This window comes from Synchiropus splendidus, chromosome 17 (assembly GCF_027744825.2).
Source record: "Synchiropus splendidus isolate RoL2022-P1 chromosome 17, RoL_Sspl_1.0, whole genome shotgun sequence".
Taxonomy (NCBI): domain Eukaryota; kingdom Metazoa; phylum Chordata; class Actinopteri; order Syngnathiformes; family Callionymidae; genus Synchiropus; species Synchiropus splendidus.
This window is the reverse complement of record NC_071350.1, coordinates 7,352,511-7,373,881: the sequence shown is the minus strand read 5'-3', so window position 1 is coordinate 7,373,881 and position 21,371 is coordinate 7,352,511. Positions and strand designations below refer to the sequence as shown.

Sequence of the window (21,371 nt, the reverse complement as noted above, 5' to 3'; positions counted from 1 at the left end):
TAGGTGGGATTTATCGAGCCAGAGTTGAAGAGGAGTTTGTGGTGCACCGGAAAGCACTCTTCAATGTGTCCGTCCCTCTTCAATGTGTCCGACCCCAAATGCAGTGGGGTTAAGCACACTTATGTGGAAGATTCCACGTGTTTAAACTTTGATGAAAGCATGAAGCTTATACCAGTCTAAGCCAGGAGTTTAGGCGACTCAGTGTGTTTCTATGTGAGGTCCATGCATGGGGAGGTAACCTCCATTGTTCTGCAGTGACAAGACAATCTCAGGCTAATAACATTATGTGTATCTTTCATTTCAATTTTTTTTATTGTCACTGCCCAAAATATAGTAATGATGCTCAGAATCAGAATCAAATTTATTGCCATGGACAGTGGGGAGCCCACCAACTCGGAAAGTGTTTTGGAATAAAGTGCTGACGAAAAAAAAAACTAAATAAAATAAAATAAAATAAAATAAAATAAAATAACAAGGCTCTTCACGAATTCAACAGTCTGACGGCCGAGGGGAAGAAGTTGTTCCTGTGACAGGAGGTTCTGGTCTGGATGGACCATAGCCTCCTGCCAGAGGGAAGAGGAACAAACAGTCCATGACCAGGGTGAGAAGGGTCGGCTCTGATACGACATGTCAAATTATATGGGCAGTATGATGAGCGTTTGCGTATTGCCAAGTGTATTTCAACATTGATCCTTCATATCAAGGCTGAACCCCGTCTTCAAACCTTATTCAGAAGTGATCCATGCACATTTTTAACCTGGTACACAGAAATCACTGACCTTTGTAGACTGTACTTCTGCACCTGCCGCTAAAAGACCAGTGCGGCTTATGTGTGCACAAAGTCAATTATATTTAAGTTTGTTAAATATAAAATTACATTACATAAAGCTGCCACATTTCAACGACACATTCTTACTCCAAAGGCATCATAAAAGAAAAACAGTGGTTGAGATTACCGTTGAGCCATGGGGTGGCGCCCTATTCACTCTACATATTCAGTTTCATGTCACTTGGTATGTATGGCGTATATTAATTTAATTTTACTCCAGAGAAAAACCTTTAAAGTTCTTTAATGAGGCAAAATAAAAACGAACACTTTCCGAATCAAACTCATGGACTTGGATTTATAGATACTCATCCTCATCCCTCGTACAATAACTATAGTTTGGGGCTGTTTAGGTCTATATTGAAATATGAAGATTTAAGATATTAACAGCCCTGAATCAATAATATCGATCATCTTGGTCGTCCGGCATGTAAAGCTCAAGCAACGTTTAGCTACGACCACTTGACCACAAACCCCAATCCATACTGACCAGTCATTCAGCTGAAACCAACACTCCAAATCCATCCTTCCAAATCCATTTGTCCTATCACACTTACTTTTCTACTAGTTTTCACTAAACCCATAGTGTATTGTATTGTATCAATATCAAGGTATCTGGCATAAAAATCCAGTGCCATAGTGCAAACAAATAATCACAACCTTCCAATAACCTTCACTTGGAAAGCATCCACTACATTACATTTCAATTACACATTCTCTTAACTGAACAATTTAATTTCGCAAAAATGACCTCCCTCCTGAATTTTTTTGCATCTAAATCGGACTCCACCAGGTACAACATTTGCATTCAACAATAATGAAAATGCCGAAGCCAGTTTCTGGCCCATGGCGAATATTTAGAAGAGATACACAGTGCATAACTCTTCCAATCTAATATCCCCAAAGGCATCCACATTCTGATCTACAAGAACAAAAATCACATTTCATTTGAATTCAGTTTTTGGCAGATTACTTCGTATTAATATGTCATTTATGTCCCGTGGGCTCTCATAAACATGATAAATGGTTTCAAAATATGTTCTGAAAAAAGCCAATATCAATTCTCTCCTGGGTGAGAAAGTTGGTCGAAGGACGTGGTCTCTTAATTCACTGTGCTTTAAGCAACAGCATGAAATAATGATCAGCATTGCCTTCATTTGTTTGGTACATTAGTTGTTAAGCTGTGTTTTAAAAGTCGATAATTGGCTTTGTCTTCGCGGACGAGGTTTGTGTGTGTGTGTGTGTGTGTGTGTGTTCAGTTAATGAAGAGGGAAGTGTTATTGTCCACGGACCTCTGCACCTTTGTACGTCATGACGGTGACCCTCTCTGCGGGTCTGCGTCACGGACGCCGGGGAAAAAGTCAAGGGCGCCTCTTCATTTTGAAATGAATTTCACATTTCCATGTCCTTGCTGAAGGTGAACGTGGCGCACTGCTTGTGCGATTAAAAATCTTCACGCTTCCTTTAGTTTCAGTCTTCACTCCAACACCAAAACTGTGGATTAAATACTGATAGCAGCAAGTTTCTCTAGTGATGATGATAAACTGTGTAAACAGAGGCAGACATGTCAATCCACTCGCATTCGGGGATTTGTAGTATTGACCGTGTGCGCGCTACATCGCTGCAGGCTGCAACGATTACTGTGGCCATCCTGAGTCAGGGGATGACGGGCGATGTAACGTTTGTTGTAACAGAATTTTCAGGGTTCATCATTTGTAAGACGTTTAAATCATTACTGGTGAACAGAAATGAATCGCTAATAAAGACGTGTGGAAAATAAAAGAGAGGAAATATTGTAACTCAGAACGTACTGACCTCAGCCAAAATAAAACTGAACCCACAACACCTTAGCTGTTAGTATATGCGAGTCAAGTACTCCACAAAATCACATGCCACATGTAGCATTATCCACCAGATCATGTGATGCTACATGAGGCAGCTGTTAAATAGCCTTTAAAACTACAAAAATGTGAGTAAATATGTAACACGGGTTTCGGAAAAACATATTCTCTGAAGTACATTTTAGACTATCAAATTATTTTGTACATTTAGCATTATTGTTTTTAATAAAAACTGATAGTATTTCGGGTGAAACTGGCCTTCAGCATCACAGTTGAACCTATGAGTATACACATATATATTGGGGATATCTGAGGTTACTGCATCGGAAATGAATTTTCTTTCTATGAGACATTTTCGATTTTTTTTTTTTCCAACAATGACCGCGTCACACCTTTTCATCTTTGCGTGCAACATGCAGCCGGGCTCTCCACAAGGAAAAAAACCATTACGACTCACCACTGCCTTGTCACATCTGTTCAGGGTTAGAAGTCACACATCTACAGGTGTCCAGACACTGGTGTGTGTGTTTTCTTTATTGGCTCACATTTGCACTTTCTGAGTCTATTTTAAAAAATTGTAAATCTTATATTGTCGATTGTTTATTGTTGTTTGTGTCCAAAAATAGTTTGATACAGGGGATTCAGACATCAAAGTCAGTTTAACCAAAACATGAACCTTCATTTTACTATATATATATATATTTTTTTTAAGTAAAACTCTTTTTATGTTCTTTTTTAAATTCTATTTTTTGTGATGTTTAAAACTCTAGACATGTAAACTCTTACTTTTCTCTCTTTATAGCACACAATAACACGTTGGCATTATTGAAAAGAAGACACAAAAGAGATGTGTTTTTGGCGTGCGATCACACAGTATCATGTTCATAGCAGCTGACATGGCTTCCTCCAGAGGAAAGAGAAGAAGGAAGAGAGGAAGAGAAAGAATCACGCCTTCTCAACATGGACTTGCACTGCTTTCCTTTCATATGGCATGGAATTCATCCCACAACTTTTGTGTTGGCTGTAATATTTTTTTTTTCTTCTTATCATGATGAATATTACTGTATCAACATCCTGACCCACAATCTAACCTGGACATTGAGGAGGAGTGACCGCATCACTAATGTCCCGCCAATGTGAGGAACATTTGCGTCGCCAGCTACTTGCCCCATGTAAAAATGTATTGGTTCCTGCACTCTCATTCATAACTCTCTCATCAGGGGAATCATTACAAGAGGACGTCTCTCCGGCTCCAGTGCAGCTGTCACTCAAGATAACGCCCTGGCAATTTTTCAAACTGCAGGCCTCCAAATGACGCTTCCACACTCACAGTTTACGCACACCTTCGAATTTGCGACTGTCAACTTACCAGTGACAGATGTTGCCACGTATCATGACATGATTTACTGCCTCGTGTCACTCTGGTGCAGCTGCCTTTCATTGTGAAAACTGCTGGCTGTTAGCAACAAACTAACATTAGCTTCTGAAATAGAAGTTTCAGACTAAGAACAGAAAAGCAGGAAATGACTGCTCTTTGGAGAGAGGACACAATCTGTTTACCTCCATTGAGTCTCAATTGTTCCAATTGATGCACATTGAATTGTACCTTAAATAAACTATCTACAACAACGCGTCTTATAATCCTTTTAGTGGCCGACAGCCAGACAGTCCCTGCTGAATAATTTATGTTATCCCCACACACCGGTGCTGCCTTGCAACGCGCCAAATAAAGACGTGCATGTATCGAGAGAGGGCCAAATTGCTGGCGAATTTATGATCAGCGCTTACTTATTTCCCCATCTACCGGGCGATTTACGGGAACGAGAGCGTTCCACTTTATGGCGAAACGCTTCGCAGATCATATTAAAGGTTGACAAGGAATTACTTTACATTTAGCGCCTCAAATGGGAGTGGTGTACGCCCGATGTTGTGTCACCTTTCCGAAACCCAATTTCCTCCCAGTTGTTGCCTTTCCCGCGTGGTCACCTCATACATCGCTCACAGCGGCGGCTGCAAAGTAAAAATTAAACGAGAGGAAGGAAAAGAAGCCACAAAAAATGGCCACCAGACATTCTGTGGCTTTCTGGTAATGTGTTTGAGGCGGGAGAGAGAAGTGTGCTCACTTTGCTGGCACCTTGGAAGACACAAACACTATCCGCGGATGGAACACTCCATTATCTCTGCTGACAAACATGAAACGGTCAACAGTGAGTCGGTGAAATTCCACTCTGTAAGTAAACATTGAGAATTCTCACTGGCAGCAACAATTCCTTGCCTGTCCAAACATCTCCACACACAGTCTTTCTTTTCATTAGAGCGTCAACGAGAAATGTCAAGGAAGATAACCCATTATCCTGTTTGTCGACACACACTATTTGCACACATCAGCAGTGTTTCAAGCTTCCCAAAGGCCTTTGTATTGCATTTCAAGTGTGGCACTTGCCTAACTTAGCAACAGTGTTTCTGTTTCAGCTCCAGCTTCCGTCTGCCGCAATAAAACCTCTGACTTGAAGTGTTGGGCTTCTTCAGACAAAGACAAGGCTCCTTTAGATGACATGTTGGGCCACTCTGTTTGATACATGAAATGGAAATGACCTTAAAGTCAAGTCTGAATACAACAAACAAGCCACAACAGTCCAACCCAATTTTAAGTTTTGTTTTCCTGTTTAGACTGTGATTTTTGGCACACTCCGATTGCAGATGTCATCTCCAGATGCTAATGCCATTTTAGCTCCAGTCTCAGTTTGGCCAAACGGCTCTTTTCCAGCTAATATCATGCTCAATAGTTGTCCAGAGTTATGGAGCTCGAAATCACTGCATGAAATGAGACGCTACAATGGAGCAATGGACCTTGGAAAAGTGAAACATGGCAAGTATTTATTTATTCTTTCCAACAGAAAACAAAAGACCAATTATTTTACTCTTCTAAGATTATCCTAAGCGAGAATGTCATGTCTCATTCCTGGGATGTTAAAAGTGTCATGATAATTGACTCTGAAAGACGGAGAACAGAGCCAACAATCTGTATTGTTAAGCGATGTTTCCGACTAAAAACAGTTATGCTTGTGGGGAGAGCCGATCGCTCCCAACTTGTGACACAGAATGGAATGTAGCCAGTCAAGACGCCATCTGTCAGAGAAACAAAGACACATCACCACCATTACATGATGTGTGTCATGACGTGTGATCACGCCAGGAGATCGAGCATCTTCATCGGTGGTGAGGCGCAATCTTTACGTGAGCGTTGCGCTGCAATTGGATAACCGGTTTACCCCACAGATGATCAACAGCAGACTTCCTAGCTGCATATATGGGGATTTTGAAAATCCTTAGGTGTGTGGCCCCCTTTAGGGATACGTCTGTCTGGGATCTGTCTCAGGCTTTAGTGAGCCGTAGTCATCTGGACCGGATCAACACACCTTCTATTTTCGTAGCACAGAGAATACTCTTTAGGGGAGCGCTGCTCTTGTGGGGGATAAGTCTGACCACAGGAACAAAATAAAAACATCAAGTTAGCATTCATAATAACATCAGAACAGGTAGCGCATAAGTGGAATTATAATTTGGGGGGGTTGTCTGTATGTATGCGCCATGTAATGTGCTGCTATTAAATGGAATTCCATGTGAGAAATCATCACAAGGTCACCATAGATGCTTGGGATACACTTCAAGATTATCCAAAGCTCAGAAATGCCACAAAGTTTATGGCATCTAAATGATGCTTCAGAAGTTTTGGTGAATGAAAAATGCCATTTTGATGTGCGATGCATAAAGTTAAATGTCCTTCCCCTCACAACAACCATGCATCCACCCTTTGTGAGACACACTGCTACACTACACAGATGATACTTGGCGATACACCATGGTCCAATCCACTGGATTTAAGAATGTGAACATGTGGAAACACCACATCGCAGCAGTTATCTGTGTGTAACATGCCCAGGATTCCAAAAGGTTGCAGTTTTACATGAAATAAAATACATTGTGTAAAAACCCATACATCCTCATTCATTTTGTCCTCCAACCACCATTGTTTTATTTATGTCTAGCAATTTGCTCTTTTAGCGCTGAGTGTTCCGAGTTGTTAAAGGTAGCTAAGCTAAATGAGTTTTACGCACTTAACAAGGGCATGTGTGTGTATTACAAATAAATGAGTGGTGACCAAAGTAACAGCGAGTGTATATTACTCAGTCAATGGTCGTGACAAAGACGCCTACCTTCAAATGGCAACCTCTGTGGCAAAAGCAAGAAGGATTTTGGATGCTGTGTACTACTGGAGCGGCATAAGAGGAGAGGATACTCATTCAGTGAAGTAACTGGAACAAGGTGACTACAAATATATGGTACAGAGTACAAAAGGAACTATGCATGGAATCGATTTTTTCAGATCAATATGATAATGGCTTCCGATGAATATGAAAGCAAGATAGCTGTCAAAAAATAACCTTTATGATGAGCCTTCATGAAACGCTGTCCTAATTTTGACAGGCCAGTAGATGGCACTATGGATATTTATATTTCACTGAAATAGTTCTTCAAATTAAAAAAAAATATCAGAGCAAAGTGTGTCGTCTGGTAACAAAAAAACTGCTGTGTATGATAAGTTGCTGGTCCAGGGTTTTACATATCATGCATGGGAATGTTTCGTTTCTCAAGAATCTAAGAGTAAACAAAAAATGGGTACAAAAAGAGGAGCATTCCTGATACAGGAGAAAAGAGGGGAAAAGGGCTTGTGCTGGAGTGTGATTAGGGGCCTATATGTGATTGTCCCAGTGCATCTGGCACGCAACTCCTGCCCCCTTTTTTTAATGGTGAAAAAACAACTCATTAATAAACTCATTTTTGCTCCTGCTTATAGAAAACTACATTGTTGCTCAGTTTGTCTCCCTGAAAAAGTAGTCCAGTGTTTTACAAAACACAAGCAGCGTACAGTGTTGCGGAGACTTGGAGGCGTGGCTTCTGAGGAGAGTCTGACTAGTTGTTCAACGATAGCATACCCTACCTTTAATGACATTGTTAAAGCTCAAGTTTTAACTTACCTTTACACTCAAGTTTTAACAATTTACAAAAGCATTTATAGTATTTAGGGTAAAAACAAAGTCCTCAAAATTTCTTTCTGGGTTTGGCCAATTCTCGTTGCCATAGCAACATTGATGACAGAAGTGATAATAGATAATAAATGAAACCTTCATTTCCAAAATCATTGAATCTCTCAAGTCTTCACCTGCAGTTTGAGCGGTGAAGTAAACCTCTGGTTAAAAGTGGGAGAGATGTGGTTGTGAAAGCGCGTTTTGCTCTGGGCACAGCAGAGACGAACAGCTGGTCTGTACGAATCATGCAACGTTGGAAGCTCGACATCTGATCCTACAGAGGCTACGCATGACTCACACTGCCAAGTGCACGGTGCAAAGCAGAGCTCTGACTCATTTAGAACACACATGCAAACACACATGCCCTTCCTGGCTCCCTCCATCGCAACTGATAGAACCCACTGTGGCCTGTGGCCAACTCTTGCAGGTTCCCAGCGGCCCTCAGGTTCAGCACCAACAGTACAGAGCTAAGGGTCTTTGTCGACTGATTCGGGTGCTGGATAATTCCGTCTAAGTCCTCTCATCGCTGCGAGAGCTGCAGATTAGTTCCCTGCTGCTTGCAAGCGTCTGCTCTACATGTAGGCGAATATTCATGTGGAGCGTTTGTGGAAGGTGTGTTGTGGGGGAAAGCTGGCATCAGTAACATGCGTAGGAGGAACAGTTCAGTCACCTTTATACTGAGTTAATGTTTGCACAAGCTTTGCTTGACACACGGTAAATATGAAAAATTACCTGACAATGGTTGTGTTTTCATGCAGAGTATTGTCAGGTTCCGTGATGAAGCAGCAGTCTGGCCTGATTTACAAGCAACGTAGAGTGAACCAAAGAGTAACGTTTTCACAGTGAAGAAAGGTGGCACTGTCACCTCTTGAGCCCCTCAGGCTCAACACTCGTGGAACTGTTGATGTCTGGATATATAGTTGCCTCCGCTACTGAGGTACTGCTGTTTGTGTCTGCCTGAAAAAAACTTGTTGGACAGAACCAGAAAAAAAAGTTTGATCTGGTTTGAATATTTGATGGAAAAGAAAATTCCTCTGAAATAAAGGGAGAACAGCGTAGAGGTCAGGTTGAAGGTAAACTATAATGTTTTTAAATATATTCTTCTTTCTGTGTGGGTGTTTCATTTCCAATATTTTTATGATTCATTTGATTTGTTATTATGATTGAGTACTGACTGTATTAATAATTGTATTCATGATATAATTTAGCATAAAAAGAGCAGACTTTATTCTCTTGAGTTCTTCTGTATGCAGTCTACTTCAGTGTGGTGCCTCCTCAGGATCAAGCTTGGACTGGTTTGGTTTGGTGACTCCAGATGACGCATCATCATCACCTGCTTTAGTCTGGTCGAGGAATAAAGGTTTCAACTCTTGGCTGGTCTCTCCTGAGCTGAGCAACAACATTTGTGGAGCAGTTCGAAATGGGGGGGGGTAACTTTTGGACCGTGACGTGTCTGTCGATGCCCCAGGCGGTGTAGTTCAGCTCCATCCAGATGAGACAAATGAAGAACGTGAAACCCTTTCTGCTGACTTTGAAAACATTCCACAGCCCTCCGCGAGTTTCAGGAACACACTCTGCTTTTATACCAGCACGCACATCAGCCACACACTTCACGTGGTGTTACAATTCAGATTCAACTTCAGATTCAGAAATGAGGGGGGCAGCAGATCTCCTGCAGTTATTTTATTATTTATTATGCATTTTATTTTTATTTTTATTTTTATTTTTATTTTTATTTTTATTTTTATTTTTATTTTTATTTTTATTTTTATTTTTAGTAGTATAAGCATAAATTCAATGTAATATCACTTCTGAAAATCTATTTAATAATTGAGCTTGCACTGGCGAAAAACATTTTTGGACTCACTGTGTTAATGATAACACTGTTAATTTGTTGTTTATTGTCTTTTATTGGATGAATTTGTGACCGACAATGTTGAGAAGGATGAGGTCATATAGAAAAGAACAATTTAGTTTTGTTTTTTCATTATTTATAGAATAGATTTTATTTAATAAATAATAAACTAAAAACATATAAGCAGCTGCACCTTTTGAAACAGACATGGAAATTTTTCAAAACTTTTCATCATAATATTTGATGGGGGTCAAATTCTAAGGGAGTCCACAGTTGTTGTTTTTTTACACTGTGTTTTTAATTTATCTCTCTATCTATATATCTATCTATTATTATGATTATCATTATTTTATTTCATTTTTTATTTTTCCCTTCTGATCTTATTTTCACAGAAGCATTTCTGTATTATGTGTGCCATATATTCGTCCATTTGTTTTTTTATTCCAATTTCGTCAACATATTTTTAATTGTGGAAGGAAGGAAAAAAAAACTTATACTTATTGCTTATACTTAAAGTTATGCTCATGTGCCCCATTGTGAGCAGGTTTTGTCATGAGGGCGCTCATAAAACTGCTCAGCGTTTTTTCATGATTGTCACGAAATCATGATGGAAAAGCTCTGCATTTATTTATTTGCAAAAATGTCATGAAAGAAAGCTTTGTTTACCTTCTGTTATTTCTTTCTCTTTTCTTGTCTCTAGAAACACCATTTGTAATTCAGTTGTTTAAACATGCTGTTGGTTCCAGTAATGTTCTTGGGACATGTTCTTTTTCCTGAATTTATCAGGATTTTACTCTGAATGGAATCTGAGGGCCCCCTCACCTATGTGACACAAACATTGAGAAAGTAGGATGCTACGTAGCATTAGCAATGTCTTCATCACCTCCATTTGTGATTGACATTAACCAGATAGCAGCCGGCTACGAGTCAGATCCACATAGGAATCAGACACCCTACTTGCACGCACACTAGTCGGCCGCGATCGGGAATCTATCTGTCATACTTCCAGGCCATGTATTCATTTTGGATCGGGCAAATGGATCCGTACCAGATGCGACCCATTATTCCCAGCACACGTCCCGTTCAAATCGAACAACCTTTTGAAGTAAAAACTGCGATACTGCATGTGAAAAAAGAAAAGTGACTTACCTCGTGGTGAGTGATGCTTCCATATGATGTTGGCCTCGGGTCGACCCACCGCTAAACACATGAGATTGACATTGCGGCCCTCGTTCACTGTGACGTCCCTGGATATGTTTGTGATCCTGGCAGGTACTGAGGGGGGGAAAAAGGCAGAAAATAATGATTGATAACTTTAGATTAACTCTGCAGATGTGAGCGCTGATGAGGTTAAAAATAGCGGCGGGCGGGGAACCAATTAGCATGAAATTAGCTGACAAGCGCTTCAGCTCCCTTGATTGTCGCGGTGTTTTACAAGAGCGAACGTCTTTCGCCGTGCAGATGGAAACGCGGCACATTCTGACAAGCAGCGAGCAGATCTGAGCATTGATGTCTTCTGTTATCCGAGCTGATTTTGAAGGTCTCAAACATTTGTTTAAACGTAAAAAAACGTAAAGAATGAGAGCGCTAATCCCGCTGTTTTGGCTAGTTTGGCTAGCTCAGTGTAGCCCAGGCATGCTGCGAACAATCTGCACAAAATGAATGTATAAATGATTGACAGCCCAAACGGCACCTCACAAGACGCCATCAAATTATATATAACGTAAAATAACCTAAATTACCTCAACCTGCCAGACACCTCCTTTAAATTCACTATTAAAAAAAAAAAGCATGTTGGGAATAATGAGTTTCATCACATTTGGTATCAAGTATCATCTTGTGCCCCTGCAGATTTGAATCAGATTTCATATGTTCCCTGTTATGTTTTCGTCCGATCTCACCGAGCCTTGTCATTAAAGCTGTTCTAAAAAATAAAAAATAAATGATAATGAGATATCACCCCTCCCCCGCCACTGTGAGGACTGGCATCATCTAAAGTCGCAAAACTAAAAATGTCCCCACAGCGGTAGGAACAAGCCTGAACGTGAGAGGATGGGAGCAGAGTGAAGCGCCGTGCTAAATCTCATTGACCTTTCGGTTGACTGATTTAATTCGCATGCATCCAGACAAAGCGTGCTTGCGCGACTTATTTGCAGGTGTGTTTGGAACCTGGTTTTCAACACCCACGACATGCCACCATAATGGGCTTTGTTCTTTAATAAATGGGGCAGCACTGTAGATACATGGTTACTGCTGCAGGCGTAAAAAAAATAAAATAAAAATAAATAAAATTCTTCAAACTCATGGTTTGCTGTCACAGCAGTTGCATTGTGTGACTCCTGGTTTCTCTGCCACGACAACTGGTGTACTTCCCTGGAGGAAAAGAAAACAAGCTCCTCGCCAAATGTTGTAGCAGGCCTGCCTGGTAGATATGCCTATTTCAGCTACACATCCTGACCATCTCAGTTCAAAGCATGAGTGTTGTGGTCGGCAAACTGGCATGAAAACCAGAGCATTTTCATTATTTAGACCCTCGCCCACTGAAACTGTAGAATTGTGTTCAAAACCAATTAAAATGAATGTAATGGAGCGGAGGATTCCCGCAAGCATGTGTGCGTGGTGTAAGCCCCCAAAGGCAAAGCTAGGTGGAATGGATGTGTCACAGCCATGCAGGACCGATTTCAAAGCTGGCACATTTGGACACCATGGTAACCTTCGGCATAACTGGCCATTGTTGGTGCTGTGATTTACAATGGGATTACTGGTTAGCAACAATGACTGGAAGATGTGTGTTTGACTATATGCAGAGGGGAGAAATTATCCGGCTCACTTCCATCCAGACTGAAGGGACTCACTGTATATATAAAAGCTGGTTCTTTGATGAACATTTTGAGATTCAATAAAGCCACAGATCTCAGCCAATCACAATGTGTTCGAAGGAAGTATAGCGGACATCTTTTGCTGATATAAACATTTTCGGTGTAGTAGAAAGTCTTCATTTGAAGTTTCATTTACTCATAAAAAAATGTTTTGTTTTTTTTTAATCAAAGCACAACTGCCGTGCATGAAGTCATTGCACACCAGCAAGTAGCAAGTGAGTTTTTACAGCAGGTCCATCAGATAAGTCACACTGAGTCGCCGTGATTTTATATTTTTTGTGGTACAGTTTGCCAGAATGACATCAGTGACCATTGATAAACATGATCCGCTGGTATATGTCATACGTCCACGAGGAACGATATGCAAGTTCTGTCTCCCATCACAACAGCATGTAAGGATTCACGACATCATTTTGAAAACACATTTTGACAAAAGGGCGGAGCATCGTGACTCACTGGTGATGATGACAAACTGGCTGATTTGACAGCTCCTTGCCTCCACAGCCAGGACACTGCGGAAAGTAGCATCAATACAGATGGGCAAAAATGGCGCATTGAACTAGACCATTTATGTATGACATGACAGGAAAAAGCTATATGGTTAGCACAATGGGATGGGCGCCATATATTGTAGTGCTGGGGTGGTGGGTTTAATCCTGGCTTATTAATCCACTCTGATATATATATATATATATATATATATATATATATATATATATATATATATATATATATATATATATATATATATATATATATATATATATATATATACACAAAAATTTAGAGATTTCATACGCCTCGGAAAAAAACACAACGTGCGCGGACCGATCAGCTGACCCACGACGCGCTTTGTTATTGTGTGTAACGCAGCCTCTGTATGCAGACGTGTCCTGTTAGCTACATTTACTGACTGTTTTTTCTTCATATTGAGGTGTAAAACCTCTCCTGTCTCCGCACTGGACCGTGGTAGAGTGTCACAGGGGAGGTGCTCGCTCTCCACACCTCCGAGGCTGGAGCGCACACTCCAGGGTTTGATGTCCTGTTGTGGGCTGGAGCTGGGACAGGGATGAGGCGAGTCTGGGACAGAGCTAAGTGACTTGGTTTATGACTTTGTCACAGCCAAACTGCACAGAAGCGCACATTCAGAGCTGGACACGCACCGGGCACCTCTTCACTTCTGGAGAGACGTCACTCACTCGGCAACCCCTCCCACATGCAGCGGCCACACACATAGAGGAACAGCGCACCTGCAGCAGACACTCTACATTCACTCCTACAAAAGCCTGTTTTAAGGCTTGAAACACATTATTTCTTTTTCCATTCATTGTAATAGGAAAAATCGATTCAGATTTCAATCAAATCGCTTCTCGAACAGCCGTCTGCAACGGATTGTGGTCGAGAACCGAGGTACCACTGTACTTGCCACATTCTTCCTGGAACACTAGTAAATACCACCATTAAACTGGACAGGTAAATCACAGTTTGGTAGTTAAATGTGTCACGGGGTTTGCAATTGCCTGCTTCCGTGAAGGTAATACCGTCTAGTTTGAATATTCACAACTCCTGAAGCAAATGAGTTTTGCAGAACTAAAGAGACACGTATATTTTTGCTCTTCTATCCAGTTGGCAGCTGTTTATTACCTAGTAGTGAATGTACGTGGGTGTGAAGCAACAAGAGGCAGCCATTTTTTTTGTTTAGCTATGGTGACCTCGGCAGAGATGGATGGAAAAACATCCACCAGCCAAGCGCATGACGGCCCCTGCTGCTTGATAATGCCACCGGCGGGGTGATTAAAAACCCAGCTCTCCAGCCGCCGCCGGAGGGTGTGACTGGTGAGCCGGGGGACTTGTCACTCTTCATGCTGGCACTGCCAAGGGTTCTCCACTGGTAATTAAATAGGAAATGGGTAATGCTGATGTCTTCACACGATACTGCCTCACTGGTTAATCCAGCAAGGATCTTACGTCTTCATTTATTATTAGACTTTTTTTCCCGCTTCATGGTGACTGACTCGAGCAGTTGCGGGGCAGCACTACAACAGAGGTGGGAGTAGACAACAGGATGGTATGACATCACTATTTTATAATAAATGTATGAATAAAAAACATAAATAAATAAATGTATCTCCCTGCTTGGAGTACCATAAAACTGAATTCGTCCAAGGGGTCAAAAACACGGTGTCCATAAAGGTAGAGGTTTTTTTCTCTACAATAACTGATGTGATTCATGAGATTTCATGAAACAGTGTCCTCATTTCAGGCACACTAGACGGCACACTCTGCTCTTGCTTATTGGGACATTTTTAAACCAAAAGCTCCAACTACTGAGCTCTGAAACAGAAGACGTTGTTTGATGTCGCCTCATCTGTGCATCACTAAAAATAATGGTTTCATCATGCAAAGTAAAGAAAAAAAGTTCCATACAACATAGAAATATTGAGAGCTTCATCATTCTATCTGTTCCCTATTTTTTAAAGGTAATAAAAATTGCACTTTATTCTTTATTCTTTATGTTTTCCATTTAGTTTAACCCACAATAATTATAGCTACACTTTTAATTATTATGCTCAAACTCTTTTTTCCCCATAGCAAAGTTTATGTACATGTTTTTTTTTTATTTTATTTTATTGTACTTATAATGATAATATGATGCAGTTAAATATAAAGCGTCGAAAACAAAGACCTCTCTGAGTGATGTGAGTTCAGATTTTAAAGTTTTCCAGTGTGTTTCAACACCTTGTGTTGTCCTCTGTTTTGCTAGCTTTAAGCTCCCCCACATGTTGTGGTTCAGAGACCTTTGTAGGAGTGAAGCATTGGTTTGACTCCATCTCCATGCTCTTCTCCCCTGACCTCTGACACTGGCTTGGCATTTTGGACTAAAGAACCTGTGCAAACTGGATATTTTTGTACGGATATAAAACCTCAAACATGACATCTGGCTCTGCCGGCTTGAACTCGATACGGTCAAGCCACGAAATGGCAACCAAATTACTTATTTATTTTCATGATTTATTCATTCCATGGACAGAAATTGAGGCAATACGATGTCACATAATGTTACATTACAATATTCATATATTTTGTGGTTGCAATGCCTTCATTATAGCGAGATACGCTCACAGTCAGCTAAAGATGCTGTCGAGCTATTAGGTGTTTCGTTTTCAGTCTTGGTTACTTCATTTTCATTTTCATTTTGGAACATACAGTATGTAGTTTCTTGTTGGTCAACAATTGTTCACTCTATAAAACACCATAGATATTTAATATTAACTGTGAAAAGGCAAGTATTTAGTGATTTATAGTCAATACACATTCCCTGATCTAAAGTGCTTCGTATTACTGAAGTATCACAGTCGTCCCTGGCTGATCACTTCAACTGTAGTCAACAAGAGAATGACAGTGTTTTTGGTTGGTGTATTGGTCTCTTAAAATGCCCATAGTGCACCAGCTGTAGTGTATTGCAGCATTGCTTGTGTACCAACTGTGGAACCCAGACTCAGCAGATACATGGTGCTGTGAAACAAACCTGGTGGGGCAGAGTAGCTGCAACACTTCAGTATTGTGAAGTGTTTTTTTTGAGGAACGGAAGGGCAGGAAGTCTGCCATATGCTCCTAAGATATAGTGACAATGCCCTTACAGTGACTGTGAGAAAATGTCATCTGGGCGGTTCCAGTTACATTGGATGAAGGCGCCGCGAGTACAAGTACAAAGCCAGGCACCATCAAATAAATAAATAAATAGATCGGTCCACTGTGTTAAAAGTGTTTGGAGACAGTGTTTTAGTTGTGTATTTGATCTGCGGTGTCTTATATTTGATACAAAGCACACAGTCAAGGTCAGTCAAGGTCAGTCTAGTGTAAGTTGAGGCTGCAGTGAAGTGATGAACATATTGGCAACATGCTTGTTTACAGATACCTAGAAAGTAACACACAAACAACAGGGTACTAGTTCTGATGAATCCAACGTCACAAGTTTCGAATGTACATAACAAAACCCGCAGTTCACTTCCTCCTACCCCCATTTCGAATCCACAGCATTCCCATTGTGCTCATTATATTCCCACGGCAGCGACTTTATAGACGGCTCCAACTGCGCTCTCTCCGAACCAATCAGCTTTTATGAGACGCCTAAAATACCAAGAACTCTTTCAGAACATGATGGATTTTGAAGAACAGAATGCAAAGAAAATGAGGGGCGCTCATCTCAGAAACCTTCGACATCAAAGTCAATTCCACAGATGTATTATAGATGTTAAGCGCTCATTCATAGCAAATTACAGTGGAAGCCGAACATCAAAGGAATCCCTGTCAGTAAATTTTCCGATCTGTCATCTCGTTTCAGAATGTCCTCCTCAACACTGTACGTGCCTTTGTTTCTTCCCAGCAACAGTGTGTCACTAATGTGCATTGTTAATTCGGCAGTGGGGTCGACTCAGCAGAGTAAATAATGACAGATCCAAACAAAAACGCTATCTGCTGAAGTGCAAACAAACTGGGTTAGGCTTTTACTTTTGGCTGGGAAACGGCACATGCAGTGACACCTGCCTTTGAGCCACCAAGTCTATTTCATTTCAAAGCTAGGTTTTCAGCGGGGACTTAGTGCTTCTTGTGTTACAGAAACCAGTCCAAAGCTACAACAGTGCCGCAGAAGAGAAACCAAAGGGGTGGGGAACATCAAAGGAAAAACTGTACATATGTAGCTGTTTAGCTAAGTGTATGTACATGCCTGACAGAGTCATGTTTAACTGCAAGCTCGTGTTCAGTCAGTTCGGAGTATGTGAGCAGTACTGGATCAACGCAATGGGTGTCACCTTTCCAGAGTGTCCCCTGCCTCAGTGCCAATGTCCCTGAGGAAGTGTCATTTAACATTTAAGAGCCAAAATTGCAGGGGTGGTGGGATTCCATTAAAAATAATAAATAATCTAGTTACAAGTGAATTTTGTTGTTTAAATACTTTTAAACAACAAAATATTGTTTATTTTGCATCAGTTTGACAATCGCACAGGAAATCACGATGGTGGCTATATTCAAGTTTATATATCACCTTATTTAAACTAAAGCTCTTTTAATGTCTTGAGAATATCTGTATAAGAATTTCAATGTTATAAGGATTTCAAATGCATTCAGAGTAGTGTAAATAAAATAATATAAAATAAAATAGTTTTTTTTTTTGTTGTAAATAATTAATAGTAATAATGTTGTAATTAACTTACAGTCCCACCACTACAGAATAGATATTGGCGTTAACTTAAAATTTTGAAATAGCTCACCAAACCCCGGATCGAGGAAGAGCAGGAAGCTTTATCTCTCTGCGACTCTCACCTGTAACAACTGTCACCTTACGCTCACAACGACACTCATAATTCCTTTCATTCGACTTTTCACATCATCACCAGCTTTAAGAAAGTGGAGCTCGCCGGAGCTCAGTTTTGTCAGAAGCCACCTGAGAAATGGAGTCATTTTGGATCGAAATAAAAGAGCTGTATTGTGTTCAGCATTTTTTGCCTTTTCCAAGAAGCCGCTTGTCTATTGATCTATGGCTCAGTCTTTTTTAACCTTCACTCTGCCTCCATTTCCCAGTGCTTTTCACAGGCAAAGCAAGTTCCTAAAAACTCCACACGTGCTGGTCGTTGGAGGAACTTGTTTGAGGAACGGTTTTGTCGTCCAGTTGTATTTATGAGAAGCCAACATGGAGTATTTCGTAACTCTTTTCCTCCCTCACAAGCAACCTTTCGTATCACTGCCCCAAAATTCAATACTTGGCGCCTTCGTTTTTTTAATCATATACAATATACAGGACGCCTCGAGGAAAAAATATCTGTTGCCATGGACACAGCAACACTGCTTTCATCTATGGCATGAATCACACGACTGCTGCGGCGCAACTAGCGACATTTATTTTAAGAGGATGTCAATTACAATGTTCATCCAGGCAACCTAATGTGTTGTTTCATATTATGATATAGAATCAAAGATGGCGTGATGCAGTGTGTGCGTTTCTATGGCGAGATGTCGTGTTTGTGATGCACACATCTATAACTGCGAACGCAGACTGTTAATTCACTGATACACCTGAGGCATATTACTATTTTAGTGAAGGTCAGCTACTGATACAGAGCCATGTAACTATCCTGAAGTGACTCCAGGACAAGTGTTCACTGTTTCATGATCAGTCACATTTGCAAGAGAGTAGTGATGGGTTCATGAGGTTTCATGAAACAGTGTCCTGACTTTTCAAAGGCCTCGGAGGAATATATAACAGCAAGAAAAAAAAAAGAAAAAGAAAACTGCACCGCTTACAAAGGCTCAGTATCACAAAAAAAGAATCAAGAAATTGATAGAATTCATAATCTCGAAATGATTTAAGAAGTGGCCGACCTTCTTCACTGCGACTCATGTAACAGTACATTTTTTTGGTTAAAAGATTCCTTAAACTCAAAATTGATCTCAGATGAAAGATGAGAGATAATACACTTTGTGGCATGACTATGTGTCACAAGCTTTCCAGTCTGAACATACTGCGAACACACCAACATATGAAGAGTGACGGCATTGAGGTGATGTTTGGGCATCTTAAGGCTGCTATTTGGTGCTTCTTTTTTTCCAATTCCGTGGCTTGGCCTCCTTAGCTTTTTCTTCAAATTTGGAAATTACAAAAATTGCAATTCAATGTTTTGGGTTTGTTTGTTACATTCAAGTTTTTATCACCTTATTTAAATTGAAGCTCTTTTAATGTCTTGAAAATGTTAGTATATGAATTTCAATTCCATAAGAATTTCAAGTACATTCAGAGAAAAACATCCCTGAACAAAAGCAAACAGATGCTTTTGTTTGCTTTTGTTCAGGGATTCCTCCATGTTTGTTGTTGTTGTTATCATCCTAGCTGCGACGGGTCTTGTGCATCAGTGTGATCATAAAATAAAATAAAATAAAATAAAATTGTTAAAGTCCCACCACTATTAATAACACAACATGTTTGCACCATGGTCAAAGTTTAACAAACAAAAAGTGCTGAGAGTTTGGTGGCGGAGATCAAAACAATGAAGATTGAAAACAGTTGTAAGGTGACTAACATTCCAACAGCTATTGACACAGACAAATAGTCACAACTATTGAAACGGCTACTGAACGTGTCGGTGTACGATATGTGTCGTAAATAAAAGGAAACTATGTAGGTAAATAGTGGCAAACATTTCTCCATTATAGCCTTCACTGCAATGCTGAGGCTTTCCTGAGCTCCTTTATGAATTCTATATGAGCGCTGCTTGCATCTTTTGCTGAGACAGTCACCTACCTGAAGCACCTCACGTGCATATTTGCTACAGTGGAGCGATATCGCTGTTCTCAACGATAATTAGTTTCAACGTCTGGAACGCCATCAAAGGCTTCTCCGCGCCTTTGTCTCTGATCAAACCGCTTCACGCTGAGAGACTGAAGACGGTCTATCTCCTCTGTTGTTCTTCACTCAACTCTCCCCAGCCAGCTTCCTGTTTGGACAGGACTGACTCAGGCGCTGAGGTTTGCTCACACACTAATCGCATTTTCTCGTCGCTTGATACATTGCACAAAGGTGCAACATTCAATATTCCTTCATTACGCCTTTTTGTTGCCAAACAACTCATGAGAAACTAAGCTCATTTACGCTGATATTCACGGGGGCTCAGATGACGATGAAAGACGAAAAACGCTGTATTCTTTTGTCCATTATCAGGTTACATCACGCAAATTTGATCAGTGTTGTTTATTTGACAGCAGATATAAATTTTTCTTCCCACGAAATTGTTTAGCAGATGTTGCTCATTCTTCTTCTTGTTAAAAGCTTCACCTGGGAAGCAAATATATATATATTTTTTTTACTTTCCTCAAGCGAATCTTACCCTTACATTTATGTAAAGTTGGAATATCTGTGCTGTAAACAAATATGAAGCAGATATTTTCTATACTTTAGAAATCTGTTGACATGTACTCCATGTTGCCCACAACAAAACTGACAGAAATATGAAATATGCACTCTTCAAGTCAGCGTCTCAGTCGCGAGTGTGACGTCACTTGCTGCCGAGATGACGTGAGTCAGTTTCCCTGGGTGATATTTATGATCAGTTGAAACCAGAATGAAACCAATACACACTTTCAATGTTTTGCGCAAGATAATACTTGAATGCTGTTTTGAATGCCATGCTGCTCTTTCAGTATGACATTTGATTTGACAATAAACTTGCACAATATGGCCTCTTTTATAAAATAGCAAAATTGCTCTGTGGAACCCAACACTCCTCAGTCAGTTAAAAAACACATCAGTAATTTTTCATGTGGTTGGGAACCCAAAAAAAAACAAAAAAAACAAAAAGAAGATCCTAAATGGCGTCATTTCTAATCTTCAACTCGAATAAAAGAGGATCAGTAACTACTCTCTGTTTGAGAATGTAATGTTGAAAAAAAGGCTTCAGATTCAGATTCCACATGCAGCATGTGGAAAGCAGAGATGAACTGTAGCTGCAGCACATGAATACAATTCTGATGCCAGGAATCAGATGCTCCCATATTATTATTATTATTATTATTATTATTATTATTATTATTATTATTATTATTATTATTATTATTATTATTATTATTATTATTACCATTATATGTTTTTTTTTTGCTTCCCTGAACCCACTGACTTGATGGGATAATATTATTAGTATTATTGGTATTAAAATATGCAATACAATACAATAAAAATTATAAAATAAATACATTTTCATCACCATCATCATCATCATAATCAAGACAGCAACTTGTAAACAACAATGCATCAGTCTAAATTTGATTCATATAGATTTGAATAACAATAACAATTGCAATATACTTGAGATAGAAACTTTAAATTCAAGA

The 21,371-nt window shown here is 40.0% G+C and overlaps 1 protein-coding gene across 2 annotated transcripts in view; it reads right to left on the bottom strand.

The window, feature by feature from the left end:
* The window catches only part of opcml (opioid binding protein/cell adhesion molecule-like), a 330,675-nt gene that overhangs the window by 45,048 nt on the left and 264,256 nt on the right, over window positions 1-21,371 (bottom strand). For both annotated transcript variants that reach the window (XM_053847035.1, XM_053847034.1), the window contains one exon: window positions 10,762-10,887. In XM_053847035.1, coding sequence (XP_053703010.1) covers window positions 10,762-10,887 — 126 coding nt within the window. The remainder of the gene's footprint in view (window positions 1-10,761; window positions 10,888-21,371) is intronic.